The sequence below is a fragment of the Macrobrachium nipponense genome, chromosome 30 (assembly GCF_015104395.2).
Source record: "Macrobrachium nipponense isolate FS-2020 chromosome 30, ASM1510439v2, whole genome shotgun sequence".
Lineage (NCBI taxonomy): Eukaryota > Metazoa > Arthropoda > Malacostraca > Decapoda > Palaemonidae > Macrobrachium > Macrobrachium nipponense.
In genome coordinates, this window is record NC_087218.1 from 25716046 (window position 1) to 25733058 (window position 17013).

At 39.2% G+C, this 17013-nt stretch overlaps 1 protein-coding gene across 10 annotated transcripts in view; it reads right to left on the reverse strand.

Annotated features, from left to right (window-relative positions):
* Nucleotides 1-5761: 5761 nt before the first annotated feature.
* LOC135202379 (UNC93-like protein MFSD11) overlaps nt 5762-17013 on the reverse strand; it is a 99826-nt gene continuing 88574 nt past the window's right edge. For all 10 annotated transcript variants that reach the window (XM_064231746.1, XM_064231744.1, XM_064231745.1 and 7 more), the window contains 6 exons: nt 14262-14431; nt 12885-13061; nt 11793-12055; nt 10697-10819; nt 8057-8234; nt 5762-7507 (listed from right to left, as the gene is read on the reverse strand). In XM_064231746.1, coding sequence (XP_064087816.1) covers nt 7204-7507; nt 8057-8234; nt 10697-10819; nt 11793-12055; nt 12885-13061; nt 14262-14431 — 1215 coding nt within the window. In that variant the 3' untranslated portion in view covers nt 5762-7203. The remainder of the gene's footprint in view (nt 7508-8056; nt 8235-10696; nt 10820-11792; nt 12056-12884; nt 13062-14261; nt 14432-17013) is intronic.

Here is a 17013-nt window from a genome sequence, read left to right on the forward strand (position 1 = left end):
CCCACTTCGACTGGTAGACACTAAGGGTAGAGGGCCTTCTAGCTGATGCGATAGCCTTCGCTGCCTTAGCTGAAAACCCCTTCGCTCTGACAAGACTTTTGACAGTCGAAAGCCAGTCAGATTGAGAGCGGGGAGGTTTCTGTGATACCTGTCGAAGTGGGGTTGTCTGAGCAGATCTACTCTTTGTGGAAGAGCTCTTGGAAAGTCCACTAGCCATTCCAGTACCTCTGTGAACCAATCTTGGGCCGGCCAGAATGGAGCTACCAGCGTCATCCTTGTCGCTTCCGAGGCCGCAAAACTTTCTGAGTGTTTGACTCAGAATCTTGAATGGAGGAAAAGCATAGACGTCCAGACCTCGCCAGTCTAGGAGGAAAGCATCGACTGACACTGCTCCTGGGTCCGAGATCGGGGAGCAGTAGAGGTCTATTCTCTTGTTCTTTGCTGTCGCAAAAAGGTCGATATGAGGTCTGCCCCATAACCTCCACAGGTCCTGGCAAACTTCTGAGTGCAGAGTCCACTCCGAGGGGAGCACTTGATTCCTCCTGCTCAGGAGATCGGCTCTGACATTCCTTTCTCCCTGTACGAACCTGGTGAGGAGAACAATCTTCCTTGCCTGAGACCACAACAGCAAGTCCTTCGCTGTTTCGTACAGGGAGAAAGAGTGTGTCCCCCCTGCTTTCTTATGTAAGCCAAGGCTGTGGTGTTGTCCGAGTTGACCTGAACTATAGCATTTCGGACGTGGGGCTCGAAGGCTTTTTAACGCCAACCACACTGCCATCAACTCTTTGTTGTTGATGTGCCAGGACACCTGTTCCCCCTCCCAGGTGCCTGACACTTCCTCTTGACCCTAGGGTCGCACCCCAACCGTCTCCGACGTGTCGGAAAACAATACTTGGTTCGGGTTTGGCATGTACAGAGACAGACCTTCTGCAAATCGGAGAGGATCTGTCCACCACAGGAGGTCCTTCTTGATTCCTTTTGATATCCTGAAGGAGAATTCCAGGTCTAGAGAGAGACACCTCCAGTTCCGGTAAAGGAAGAATTGGAGAGGTCTGAGATGCAACCCTTCCTAGAGAAACGAATTGCTCCAGCGAGGAAAGTGTCCCCAACAGACTCATCCACTCCCTCGCTGTGCATGCATCTTTCTCTAGAAGGTCGTTAGTTTCTCTTGGCAACGAGCAATCCTCTCTGGTGACGGATATGCCCGAAAAATCCGGAGAAACCATCCGAATCCCCAGATATATCAGCTCTTGACTGGGGATTAATTGTGACTTCTGGAAGTTCACCAGAAGCCCCAACGAACTTGCTAAAGTCAGTGTCTTTTGTAGGTCCTCCAGACATCTTTCTTGTGAGCTTGCTCTGATCAGCCAATCGTCTAGATAGAGAGACAGCCTCACTCCCTCCAAATGTAGCCACTGCGCTACATTCTTCATTAAACCCGTGAAAACTTGAGGGGCTGTCGAAAGGCCGAAGCACAAGGCCCTGAATTGGAAGATCTTCCCTCCCATCATGAATCTTAGAAACTTCCGTGAAGAAGGATGGATAGGCACATGGAAGTAAGCGTCCTGAAGATCTAGGGACACCATCCAGTCCCCTGGACGAAGAGCCGCCAAACACTGAAGAAGTTGTCTCCATGGCGAACTTCCTTTTTTCTACGAAGACATTCAGGGCGCTTACATCCAGAACCGGTCTCCATCCTCCTGAGCTCTTGGGAACTAGGAACAGTCTGTTGTAAAAACCCGCAGAATGAGGATCTTTCACTAGTTCTATCGCCTCCTTCTCCAGCAAAAGATCTACTGCTAGAGAGAGGGCTTGATTCATGATGGGGTCCTTGTACTTGGCTACCAACTCCCTCGGAGTCGTCGTCAACGGAGGTCTTGATAAGAAGGGAATGAGGTAGCCTTTGCGGACAATCGAGAGTGACCAGTTGTCCGCCCCTTTCTGGCCCAGACGTCGGCAAACTTCAGAAGTCTGGCACCCACTGATGTCTGGAGGACTTGAATCCTACTTCTTCCCTCTGATGGATCTAGAGAAGGTCTTCCCTCGTTTAGTGGGTCTAGATCCTCTAGTGGAAGAAGCTCTGGCAGGAGGGACTCCTCGAAAGGGCTTCCTGCCTAACTGGAGTCTCTCTCTTGGTTTTAGCTTGGAAAGAAGAGTGAGGCTTCCTGGTAGACTGGGCTAGCAATGTCCTGTGTAGCCTTAGCTGAAAGGGCACAAGAAACATCCTGAACGATCTTCTTAGGGAAGAGTTGAGGAGAGAGCTGAGAATACAGGAGAGAGGCTCTCTGAGCATGCGATACTGATTTCGTCAGGAACGAACAGTACACAGATCTCTTCTTGATCACTCCCGCTCCGAAAAGTGAAGCTATTTCACTCGATCCATCCCTCACTGCCTTGTCCATACACGTGAGAACACTGATAAGATCCTCAGGAGAAATGGAATCCGGGGTCTGCGTCTTCTTGGCCAAAACGCCCAAAGACCAGTCTAGGAAGTTAAACACCTCCAGGACTCGGAACATTCCCTTCAACAGGTGGTCAAGCTCATTCATCCCCCATGTCGTCTTAGCAGACATGAGGGCAGAGCGTCGAGAGGAATCCACCAGTGAAGAGAAGTCCGAGTCTGCCGAGGATGGAAGAACGAGGCCCAAGGGTTCTCCCGATTCATACCAGAATCCTAGTTTCCCAGTAAGCTTAGAGGAGGGAAAGAGAACACCGTCTTCCCTTTCTCTTCCTTCGAAAGAAGCCACTCACCAAAACCTCTAAGCGCCTTCTTCATGGAGATTGCAGGCTTCATCCTGACACAGGATGAAAACTTCGAAGTTTTCGAAGTCGAAAATAACGAAAGAGGCGAGGGCGGGGCGACAGGAGAAAGGGCGTCTCCAAATTCCTGAAGCAACAGGTCCGTCAACCGCTTGTATGAAGAAACGGAGGAATCCTTAGGAATTTCTTCTTCCGAGGGATCCTGTTCTTCTTCCGCCGAAGATCCTTCACGATCCTTACGATGAAAGGCTGTCTTGTCCTCAGCCGAGAGTCCATCCTTGGAAGAATGTCTGGAAGAACTCTGACATCTAACCGGGGAAGTTATACCTTCCGTTGAGCTCTGCCTGAAAACTCCTTCTTGTCAGGATGAGGGCGCATTCTAGGCTCTTGGCGCCTAACGAACGCAGGGCGAAAATCTGGCGAAGAGCGCCTATCAGGCGAAGAGCGCCTATTAGGCGAAAGAGCCCGCCCATTAGGCGAAGAGCGCCTATTAGGCGAAAAGCGTCTATCAGGCTCCTGGCGCCTGTCTAAAGGAGAGCGGCTGCCTGGCGAAGAGCGCCTGTCATGCGGGAAGCCATTATCAGGCTCTTGGCGCCTGCTTGACGAGGAGAGCGAATCTCTGGCGACGAGCGCCTACCAGGCGAGAAGCGTCTGACAGATTCCCGGCGCCTAACTCGAGGAGAGCGAAAATCGGGAGAAGAGCGCCTTGAAGGAGAAGAGCGCCTACCAGGCTCTTGGTGCCTGCTAAGCGAAGGGCGGCTGACAGGAGAAGAGCGCCTGTCTACCAAAGGGCGTCTGGTCACAGGAGAGCGAAAGCCTGAAGGAGAGCGGCTACCATGAGAAAAACGCCTACCAGGCTCCTGGCGTCTGCCAGCGGGAGAGATCCTGTCTCGAGACGAGCGCCTGTCAGGAGAGGCTCGTCTACGGGAAGCATGCCCCTTGTCCGACGGAGAAACGATGTCCGCAGGAGAGCGCCTCGTACTACGATCCACTCCTGGAGAGAGGGCGGTTACTGACGAATAGCGTAAGCCTGGAGAAGAGCGCCTGGACTTCTTTACCGGGAGCGAGACGTCCTTCCTACGACCAGCATTCACAATCAAGGAGTCAGCCAGAGCCGTAATCTGCGCCTGCAGACTAGCCAAACCAACACGTGTAGGAGACTTAACAAAGTCCTTCACGGGAGACGCAGCTCGATCCTTACTAGGAGAGCGAAACTCCAAAGAAATCCTCGGTTTCTTGACATCCAATCCAGGATTTTCCGAAAAAAACTTCAGGGCTGGAGGGAGAGCGGAAGAAGCCTGCCAGGCTCTCTTCGACGGCCGAGAAGCTTCCGAGGAGCTCCAACCACGTTTGGGCGAAGGAGAAGGCGAAGACGAGAAGCATTGCCGTAAGACTTCTCTCTTGGCGCGATCCAAGGTAGCCTGGGATCGAACATCAGGCGCTACCGAGGGGACGCCTGACCGGTGGGGGTTCTCCCTAACCTTCCTGCGGCTTTCGACTTTTCTCCTCCACTGGGTCTGGGAGTCTGGAAGAGGTCTAGGCCTAGAAGCATTAGGGAGCCGATCAGACGCACCTCCACTGCACTGGGATCACTGCACAAATTGCTATCACTCTTACCTTCGAGCACTTTAATTTTCAGCTCCATGCTGCGAATAGTGGCTCTCATAGTGTCCACCTCCGAAGGCGCATCTTCGGGTTCGGTGCAGGAAGCAGGGGCTGAAACTGGTAAAGGCGCTACGTCTACAACAGGGTTATCAACTTCAAACTCGCTAGCGCGAGGACCTACTAGAACTCCTAGATGAAGCTTTCCTAACCTTGTCCTTCTCAAGCTTTCTTACATAAGAAGAAAGCGCCTTCCATTTTTCTTCATTCAAATTACCACATTCATTACAAGGGTTAATAAATGAGCAGTCATTCCCCCTACACCTCATGCATACTGTGTGAGGGTCTACCGCAGCTTTCGGTAGCCTCACCTTACAATCGGTAACAGAACAAACTCTGAACATAGTTGATTTCTTAATTTCCAAATCAGACATAATGAAATTCCAAGAATAATCAAAAGAATAATCCAAAACCGGTCCACAAATCGCAAATGCCAAGCCAAGGAGCAGGTACTTCACCAAAAGTCCGTGTTGAAACAATCCAGGGCGAAAACGAGTAATAATTCAAAATCGAGAGGTATCGACAACAGATGTAGTCAACACCGGGCACCAGAAAAATTATGACTGGAAAGGGGGATTGGTTCAGACACCTGCCACCCAGCGGCGGGTGGGGTAGATCACCTGACCTACCTGTCGCATTTGCCGCGAGTTTTGAATTCTGTCGTGACGTCAGAGACGTAAGCTAAGTATATATCTGGCAGGAAAGTTCATGTACAAAACTAATGAGTTGAAGGGTTTCACCATGCAAGGGTCACTTAAGACCTTTACTCTGTATTTTGTATGCAATCTTACAATAAAGGTTCTTTGTCTTTTGCCTTCAGCTCCAGCTGCATTTTTTCTCTACCTCTGTCCAACTTCATCAATTGTTTCTTGCCTTTATGTCCATACCTCATTTAAAAAGAAATCCTTCATGCCACCCCTATGAGAGAGCAGAAATGACACAAAAATCTCATTAAACTCTTAAGTAATAATGAAAGTAACTGATAAGCAAAATAACTATGCTTCCTTCCTAGTGGCTTCTTGTAGTGATGATTTTCCTTTTTTTCAGTTATAATGATAAAGTGTAAAGAAAATGGCCTGTAGTAAGATTTTTATCTTCAGCAACTGATGATATGCATATGTATAATCTTGGAGGATGTTAATCTTAATCACCTTTTTAGGCTAATGTAGTAACACTCTCATCTGCACACAAATGTTTCTAGATGTACGCACATATTCCAGAACTAGCAATGAAATTTTTGGGGAACATATATCTGTTGTGTTTGAAAACCACTCTGTGACCCTCAAACTGTGAATTATTGCACATTCTATAGTAGTACAGGTAAAGAAAAATGGTCTAGTTTCATCAAATGTACATAAATACATGTATTATATCTTTCACTGATACAAATGAAACAAAGTCAAAACATATCAACAACAGAAATGAAAATGAGAATGGCTGTCTCAAAATGAAATGCATTACTTCAGATCTTAAGATAAAAAAAATCTAAATAGTATAAGGTCGCTTTAGATATGCTATTTAAACCAGCACTACATCTAGAAAAACTCTAGAAAATTCACTCAAAAACACACACAACCCCACAGACAAATTTCCATATCACAGATTAACAAACTATATTACTTTAAATTGCATAAATTGTTTTGGAAAGGTATATACAGCAATTAAAATACTTCATACTGTATACATCACATATTTTTCCATGTAAAGAAAGGCATATCCAGTCAAAATGCTCATTTGCACATAGAACTCAACTGGTCTCCCTGTGAATTGCATCATTATGAATGTATCTCTAATCTACATCTATTTTATTATTTTCATAACTAAAAATTTTCAGCATCAGTCAAATGGCAATCATGGCTCTGCAAATGGAATGAGATTATTCTAACATGAGTGTAACATTTCCCTTTTAATTAATATTTTTTAATAAGATGAGGACTTCAAAAGTGATCTTAAAATCCCTACACTAATACACAAACCCTGAAGTACCATATTGCACTTTCATGTTAGATATAAGGAATACCTAGATTCATATGAACATCCCATAACATTCAACTATACTGTATATACAAAATGTATTCACACATGCAAAATCTTAGAAAAATACTGCTGAACTCAGGAACCCCCAAGTATGTGCCAATACCTGAATGTAATGAGCCAAGTGAGCAGAATATACAATGTGAAAGTATCAATTTCTGTGTATCAAAATTCCAGAAAAAAGAGGATACAAAAATAGTAAGCCACAAGAGTACTTGTCCTACACATTTTCTCTAAGAAATTTTTGATAATGCAGTACACAGTATTTCTTTCATTTTAAACCATGAATACAGTGCCAGAATGATTATGTACATTATATCACACTTTTTGGTCAAATATTCAACACTATTCATGAAATTAAAGATTTAAGCTCATAATAATGATGTATCATAACACTGATCCCTAAGTAAAATTATTCTATAAAATATTTATACAGATTTTAAAAGAGGAAAAACCACAACCCACTTAGATCCAATTTCAAATAAAGTACTACGTTCATTTCCTTTTACAAAGCAGTTGCATCAAGCCTGCTGTAGGTGAAAAATCAGTAATAAAATCTTCTTCCGCACAACAGTACGAAAATATAAGGGAAAAATAAAAAGCAATCTGACACATTAAATTAGCACCAGCTGTTCCCATGACTGGGAACACTCCAGACTTGGTCATGTCTGGGCCACTTTGCGATGGAATAATTCCTTAATTAAAAAATGTTTGGAATAAGGCTTCCAATTAATAAAAACAGCAAACTCAGTCATATGCTACAGTGTCTGGCTTGGCTCTAATATTGCGATGAGCCCTCCATTCAACCATACAGAAGGAGACAGTACCAATTGTGGCAAACACAACAAGAATTGCCAGGTGCCAGTAAAGCTGCAATATGCTTGCATAGAAGAAACAGGCTGCTGCAGACAAGGACTGGGTGAATTTGAAGAGAGCAAAGGCTGGGCCAGAGTTGTCTGGGTAAACTGAGCCAAGAATGGAATAGATCTGTGTGTTGTAGCATGAATCACCAAAGCCTAGCAGGAAACTGCAGAGAAGAGCAATCACTTCACTGAAAGAAAATAAAAATAATGAGTATAAAAGGTAATGATAAGAAAGGAATTATATTGCAAACTAATTCCTCACATAATAATAACTGATATTTTGCAATTATAACTGGAAACAATAAGTCTTTAGCCATTACAGTATTATGGATATCTTGAAATACATCAATTATGTGTAGGGTTAACACGTACAAAGGCTCAGGGGAAAAGACAAACATTATAACATAAGCTGGCTAAATAGCAAATGAAATTTTAAATAACAAATTGTCAACAATATATCAAGTAAAATTTCACAAACTTACAAAATATTATTTATTTATACTTTTATTAATCAGTCGATCCTCTTCAATTTCTGATATTCAGCATACAAAAAAAAAAATACATTAAAGTAAGTAACCTCTTACTCTTATTGCAAGTAAACATCAACATTTCTGATTCCAATGCAGACTTTCCACTGATGCTCATGCCACAATAAAGAAAAATTAGCCACTCTCTTAAGGCAATCAATACATTTCTGCTAACAAACACACCCTGACAAATGAAAAACAAACACTTACCTAGGCTGGCCACCAGGCAGGAATGCTGGATCAGATGTGGACTTCAGTGGAGTGTTAGTGGGCAGGTTTAAAAATATCAAGAAGAAGCAGATAATATGAACGATATATCCGAGAAGAACAATAGGATCCCGGCCAAATTTGACAGTCTTGTTCCCAAAAATTCCGAACACACCACCACCTGAAATAATAAAATGTGGTCATTCAAACTGAAATTTGTTTTAACATGAAATTAAAGAACATGTTAAAAGATCTTATACAAAGACCTGGTTATAAAATCAACAACAAAATTTCACACAAAATGATTTTTGTGGTAGAGTACTATGGGTTCTTTGCAGTATCCCTTTAGCCCCAGCAACATTATTAGTTTAGGTATGTCCCTTACTTTTATCTGTTTTCTTTGATCTTTAACTTTTCAGTTTATCAATTTCTGTGTTTACCTTGCTTCAATTTTTGCAACAAACACTGAAACAAGTTCTTTGAACTAGTCCTACAGGGGTTTCTTGAATGTACTTGATGATATCATGAAGCTAATACATATTAATGAAAAAATAATTAGAATGTTACAGAATTAGTATGAAAGGATCTTAATATCCAAAATGCACAAACAGTTATAAAAGCTGTAAGGTGAATGGTACAGCAAATGTTAACATGCTGCTGATGAGACTTCGGTATATCTTCATGAAGCAATTAAAAGGGCATAAAAATGTATTCTCTGACTGGTTCATCTTTGATTTAGTTGCAAGAAAAGGAAAGAGGCACAGATTGATATCTTGGTCACCTGAGCCATCCTCTTTTCTTACAAAAGGTGCCTTCTTTTTTATTTTCATTATGGTGGGCGTTGCTTTAACACATTAACTGCTAATACACAAATAAGGCAACTAGTAAAATCAACAAAATTAATAACAATACTAAAAACTTATTATACATCTTTAGTACACCTCAAAATACATAACTCTCATAATTACAAAGATGATTGAGAAGACTAAAGGAATAATTTGGAACTGCTTAGAAATTTCTAAAGCCAGACAGACAGAACTATGAACAATCCTTTGAAAGAATATTAAAAAGTTCAGAATGGTGCATACACTCTCTTAAACTTCAGCATAAACTATTACCACTAATGTGGGTATAACTCAGATGCTATAATTCGTTAATGATTATTGTTATACAGTTTTAAATCTTGCAGAAATTATTAACATTCAGTTATTTCTATCTTTTATCAATGATTCACTTATACAGTATCATCAAATCATCATCCATGTTATCTCTGTATGTAATGATGCCTATAAATTATTCTGGATGGATTTTCTGCTTCATTTATTATTAAGGTAATGAATGTTAGCAAAACAAGAAAGATGAGATGGTGATAAAAATATAATTAAACTTCTCTTCCTTTCCTTCTCTGATTATATTTTGAGTAAAAACTGCTTACACAAATAAGTATATATGCAGCATAGTGTACACATAAAAGCCACATAGTTTACATTTCAACTGAATTACTCTTACTGAACTATTATATTCCCTGCTATTGACGTCCTGTATCACCCAAAATTGGGACAAGCTGCCTAATGCTCTAACATACCCAAATCCAAATTAAATATGACATATACCTTAAACATCAAAGACAAAAGTATGGCTTAACCACACATGACAGATTTATTGGCAGAAAGAATTCGTGGGAATGAACCTTTCAAATACTTGGGACCAGTGATATCAACTACTGTTCTCTTGAGTAGGAATTTAGTGAAAAACTGAACAAGGCACATCATAGAATGGGAGGCTGAATAAGATTTGGAAATCAAATAGACAAATTGTATACTGAAGTGAGATTATACATGTCTAGTATGATCTGTATTGCTTTATGGATATGAATCGTGGGATGACATTGAAACTTTATCTAAAAAATTCTGTCGGTGTGAAAATACAGTTTTAAGAAGAATAGTAGGAGTCAAATGGCAGGACACAGTTAGAAATTATATCAAAAGTAAAACTGTGGAAATTCCATATGCAGATGAGATAATAGTGAATGGAAGATGGAGATGGCTTCAATATTTCCTTCACAAAACCCCTAGGAGAATAGTATGTGACAAGTGTCAGCTGGGCCCAAGAAGAGTTGGAAGACCCAGACCTACTTGGATAAGAACTATGAGAAGGGAGGCTGGAGACAAGTGGAGATTTCAGAAAGACAAAGCATAAGAAGGCATGAGTGCCAAAATTTCACTAACAACCTTTGCATAAGAGGCACTAGAGGTGATGATAACCAAAGTTTTTAAGTAATACATTATCCATATACCTTAAGCCAATAAGTCCTACACTGTCTACTAGTACGTATATGTACCGCACATAAACAATGCACTTGTTTTAATCTATTAATAACTTTGATTAGAATACAAGAAATTAACCATACTTTAATTTTCTGTCTTTATCAATTTTAACTGATTTTACCGTAGTATAGTTAAACATGACGACGTTGGAAAAATAATGTCCTAGCAGCACCAACACCAAACAAAGGAAGTCAAGTAAACTATCAAAAATAAAAAGATGAAGTCGGAATCCAAAACTGAGCTACAGCTATCAAAGAGCTAATTATCATTAATACAGCACTTTAAGAAGAACTTTAAATGATGGATAATGCCTTACCAAGAATTTCTCCGCAACCGATGAGCATGCCAGACAAACCAACCAGACGCTTGGGGTCGAACAGCCTCTCTGTGTTGCTCAAACAAGCACTGTACACTCCACTGAAGAATGATAATTCGATACCTGTTGAAAATGAAACAATATAAATACAACGTCTGCCTTATTAACAAAGCAAATTGCAAATATAAAAGAATCTACTAATTGAAAATCAAGATATGTAAAGAAGGTACTCTTCACAGATTCAATACAAAATTAAAGTTGCCACTGTAAACCCATGTTTACATGTTCCCGAAATATGTTCTACATATTCATAGTCTTCACTTTCTTCCTCCGCTCTGAACTCAATATTAGGCAACAAGCAGATACATACTGAAGAAGATGGAATTCTTAAGTCATCTACAAATTAACACTACATTTAAACCTTGCAGTCATATAAATAACAAGCAGGCAAAAATATACACACACCTTTTCAACAGAAAAGTCATTACTTTAGCTAAGCTTCCAAATTTCTATTACAGAGGTTTTTTTTAATTACTAACCACATTGCGGCATTTGATTTAATACTTATATGAATCTGCCAAGTGCTCACTTACTATTCTACATTATTAATTTTGAAATTCAAGAATGATAAAAAATCCTTAATTCATATATCCCTAAACAGTTCTTCACCTTTGCCCACACTTTACAGCTATTCCTTGCACAAGGGAATCAAATCACAGCTTTCTGATATATGTGGCTTATTTTCTTTTCACCTTCAATTACTTATTCCTACTATTTTACTACCAACGTCTTCCCTTAATCCTTTCTCATGCCTAATTAATGATTAAATCTTGTACTTTTCCTTCTAGAGCCACAGTCTTAATGCACTTGTCACTCTCTAACAGTAACTGACTTTTCCTGGGTAATTTTGCATTCGTGCTACCTGTATGCACACACACACACACGCTAGTAATCCACAATTATGCGTCTCAACTTCCTATGTTACCGTCAACACAAGAAGAGAACTCTGTCATTGGAATTTGATTAAAGTGGCCTCATGGTTGCAACAACCAAGGTAAAGAAAGGTCCTCTCTCTGCCTTGTCATCAACAGCGTACCAGTATAGAAGAAAGTGAGGGAGAGAAGCAGCATATCCTTCGTTCTGAACAGAGCAAAAGACTTCTTGAGGGCGTTGTAAGGTCCTCCCAGGTCATCTGTGCGCCCACTGCCCGTGCTCCCAGGCTGGGGTAAGAGCAGCATAATGCCGATACCTATAACAGCTACGATTGTTAAAACGATGAACACAACCGTTCGGGTGTGTTGGTCGATGTGGTCTTTGCCCATAAACTGGTAGAAGACGAAGATGTTACCGAACAACATGCTAGAAGGAAAAACATTACAGGTGATAGCGTAATATCTTTGTTGATGATTTGCCAGTTATGGAGTTGATGCATGATTGCATCATCTAGTACCTTCTCCGCATACTGTCGCCAGCATTTTGCTGATGAGACAGTAATATGCTTTTCTATACTGTAAATTCAAAATCTCTTTCTGTTAAAACAACAACAAGAGCACCAGCACCGGTAATTTGTGCAAAGTTTGGCGGAAATAAAAAAGAAATGGACATGTTTTTGTTCCGCAGCCTATACTAAGTACTCGCAGATAAAGCTTCATTAATTCTTTATTCTCTTTGTCAAAATAATCAAAGCTGCAATTATTTTAGGTCCTGAGTTATATTCTGTATTTCAATTATGTTTCTCTTATTCACTTATAATACCAAATTTCTCCTACAAATTTCATTTATAGCAAAAAGAGCCATGGCAAACATTTCAACAGGTGGTGAGCAAATCTCTAGAAAAAAAAGCATCTGATGTTTTTTACACGAGTAATTTCCTCCAGAGCCATCTATTCCAACAAGTAATATAAAAATGTCACATACATTCTAATACAAAGAGTTAAAAATTCTTTAATTTTTATCTGCTAGATACAATTGATAATGTATGTTTTAGATTTTAACATCATCATCTTTATATTATAGTTTTGTATCAAAAAGACGAAACTGATTGTTTTACTTTCCTTTCAAAGTCTGAAACAGTATCATCCTACACCCATTGTTAAATCAAATACAGAAAAATTATTGATATTGCATAGATGGAAACCAATTAATAAACTATATATAAAACTCTTGGGGGACGGGGGTGAGGGCTCACCTGCTTTGCAACATAGCCCAGAAAATTCCTGAGTTTCTAGAGATGGTTGTTTGATCAGACATCAGCGTCAGGTAATTTCCCTGGCCCGTCCAAATCAGAGCGGCTCCAGCACCAATCAGCACAGACGTTAGATACAGAATCCATGTTTTGGGGTAAAGGAACCCGGCTATAAATATCCTGTAAAAAGAGGGGAAACAGACATTGAAACTGTGCTTCTGAAGTATATACACACACACACACACAGACACACTCACACACACACACATATATATGTATTATCTATATATATATATATATATAGATATATATATATATATATATATATGTATATATATATATATATATATGTGTGTGTGTGTGTGTGTGTGTGTGTGTGTTATATTATATTATATTACATTATGTCAAATATTAAAGAGAAAATATGAAGTAAATTATATACTATATAGAGAGCTAATATTTTGCCTGATATATATATATATATATATATATATATATATATATATATATAATACAAATACAATAAAATGACATCATATATGTCAAATTTATCATTTAAATCATGTAGTTTATCAAACAAAATATAGGAATGCAAGGCAAAATTTTTAAACAATTCTTAAGGGCAGGCGGAAGATTTGCAAAGCATGGAAAAGAAGGAAAGAATACAGTACAGGAGAGTGCTTTAAACAGTCTAAAATAAATTACATAATTTCAAGTTATACAAGGACAAATAAAAATCAGTGAAGTTGACTAAAACCCTATGAATATAAGGAGTCCTGGACTTAGGACGAAGTGTTGTTTTAACTTAAGCTTTCAACGCGCTGTAAGTAATGTCATAAGTATAACTTCCTGATGGGTTACAAAAGTCAACTTTTACATTAAGCTTTAATAGCCCTATGGACCTGGTTTTTCGGAACTAAACACCGGATATATATCTTTTCACGTAAGGTAACCAGAGCCAATGTGTATGTTTCGGGAGGCTGGGTTAATGCATGAATTAATAATAAAAGTAGACTTTACTAACAGAGAATGAAGAGAATGGAACAGGATCATTAGAATAGAAAAAATAAAGAAATACTCCCCCAAAACCTATAGCTACAGAGGGATACTTTCCAAAATAGTTTCCGATATGGGAAAAGACCTAGATAATATATATTTTGTTAATAAGGAAGTGGAATGATGAAAGCTGGAGCGGTTAAATCCACGGTAAGAAAGAGATCAGGTTTTACCAAGGAAGGGGAACATTCTACTTCCATAACATTCAGGCTCTGACGTCAACAACTCAATATCCTATGAGCAACTACAAGTACAGAGACGTCACCACTTCCTAGGTATAAAGCGTTTCTTTTATTTAATTTTTTTTTCTTTTAATAGGCTTACGCATAGGTGATCCCTCCAAAGATCATGGTGAATTTCGGCCCCAGGAAACTGAGGCACGACGGGGCCAGCCAGTTGAAGGTAGCGAAGACTGCGTAGATGACGGCGAGGGAAATGTATCCCGACCCTTGGAAACTCGAGTCGTCATGCTTGATGCTGTTGATCACCACTTGCTGCGAAAGAAAACGGAAAGAATGTAGTCTTCTGTCAAGAAAATGTAAAAATGGTTCCGGAAAACAATTGAACTGCGCAGAATGGAATGATAGGTTTGAAATCGCAAAATGAGAACATAACGTAATTACGGTTTAAGAAGGTGCAAAGAACGTGTAATAACGGCGGTTTGGAAGGTAAAACAGAAATGCAGATAAAATGGTATGACGGTAAGTAAAAAGCTACATAAAATGTAATAACGACGGTCTTTCGTTTTTAATTGCACCCGCCATGAAACTACACACACACACACACACACACACACACACACACACACACACACACACACACACATATATATATATATAATATATATATATATATATATATATATAATATATAACTACTATAGGAAGCAAGACTCCAGAAAGAGGCACTAACAAAAAACGAGAGAGAGAGAGAGAGAGAGAGAGAGAGAGAGAGAGAGAGAGAGAGAGAGAGAGGGGAGAATGGTTATCAGCCATATTATTTCTTATTTATTACCTTTTTATCATTTTTTTAAATCTTTACAAGCGCAGTGGGCAATAGTAGGTATCTATGTATAACGGAAAGACGTACATCTCTGAATGACCAAAGGTTTTTTGTCACTGATTAATCTCTTCCTTTCTCTTATTTTCTTCAGCTGATTTGTGTTATGTCACCATGCAAAGGCATCCATTGAATAGATAAATATGATTCCTTTACAATGTCACATCAAAATTGACCGTGAAACAGTGGAATCTTATCTTTAAAAGCAATGCTTTACGTAAAATTGTACATTTTATGTCATTCATAATTTTACTATTACTAAACAGCAATTAAAGGGAATTTCTGGTAATAAAATCAACTTAAATATCATCCAAAATGTTATCCATTTACATTATGTAAATAACGGCCTAATTTTATCTTTTTTTATTCATTTTATATATCGTCAAAATAAAACATGGAATCACACTACTCGTGAAAAAAATTTGTATAAGTGAGACGAAGGGCGACAACATACTTTGAAAAGAAAAAAAACTATACGGAAGGAGTCACACTTCTATGACAAGTTTTTCTGTGGAGCTGAAAAAACAAAAACAAAAAACGGGGTGGGGGGGGAGAACTCATTAAAGAAGGGCAAAATGATGATCTTAACATTCCATTAACCAACAGAAGACGACCTGAAATACCCTTATAAGGATACACACGAATACAGCAAAACAAATGAGCGGCGAGATGCGCAAGACATGAATCTACTTAGTTCATGTGGGCTGCCTGAAACCTTCGATTAGAATAAAACCAGGCCAGTTGGAGTTGAAATTGTATGATCTCTTGAAATCGGGAAAAAGGAGTAGAACGATGCATGAAAGAATGTTCACTTACAGAAGTGGCTTACTATTAAAAGGTGAACACGTAAAAGAATCAGAGAATAACCATTATTTTCACCTAATCATACCAAAACCAACATCAAGATAAAGAGTATGTATTAATACCAATGTTGAAATTCATTGTCACTCTCCACAAATGCAATCATTTTATCACAGACACAATACTAATATTACCGTAATCAGTCACCACATGTCAATATTATCTTTCGGGGGGTGGGGGAGGGGAGGTTTTCGATGATAGGAATGATTTACGACACAGATTTGGGTTATTTTTCATAAAGAAATAAATTACATGTTTCGGAATTGACATGATAAGGTCTTCAAAATATAATCATATTTGCGTAAGGGTAAATCTACGTACTGACACAAGGTTTAGAGGATTGCAATTACTTGTAATAACTCTCAATACGTATTTGCTCTTTTTATACTCTCATGAACGAACGAACTTCTAGTGAATACTATTAGTGAACGCTACTCACGTCCCAAGTCTAGTCAATTGTAGTATTAGGAGTGGAGAAACAAATCCACAGTTATATATGGATACTATATTTATTTAAAAATAAATCTCTACAGATTCCCAAGAGTTCTCTGTAGAGATATATTCTTAAATATACGCACCCATACATAATTGGGGAGTTGTTTCTCCATTTCAAGACTCATGCTACTATGAGTATTTTTCAAGTAGTTTTAGTAGTATCACTTAAAAATGTACCCATGTGAAACCTCTGGCAGTAGTAGAGTATTCTATTATCAGATAACTAACAATGTCAGCAGTGGTGGGAAATGATAAAAATCAGTACGAATCACATTTTTAAATGGTATAACTAAAAGACTGAATTTTTTCTTTTTTTTTCTCAAAAAAAAAAAGAAGAAAAAAAAAACTAATATTCTTAAAAAGCGTTGTGTGACGATAGATGAGGTATCCTGCAATGCATGACTTGGGATCCGGTAACGTCAAGACAAATCCTGATTATCAAGATGACTGACAACATAAGCTTGCTGATCTCTGGTGGTTACGTCATCAGCCGAATCGTTCAGATTACGACGGATCCCTGATGTTTTGGCACATGATTTGTTCGTTATAAACAAGATGAGTAATTAAGACTCTCTCTCTCTCTCTCTCTCTCTTCTCTCTCTCTATAAATACACAAATACATAAAACCCATTCAATTTCTTTCTCTCAATTAAGTACATAC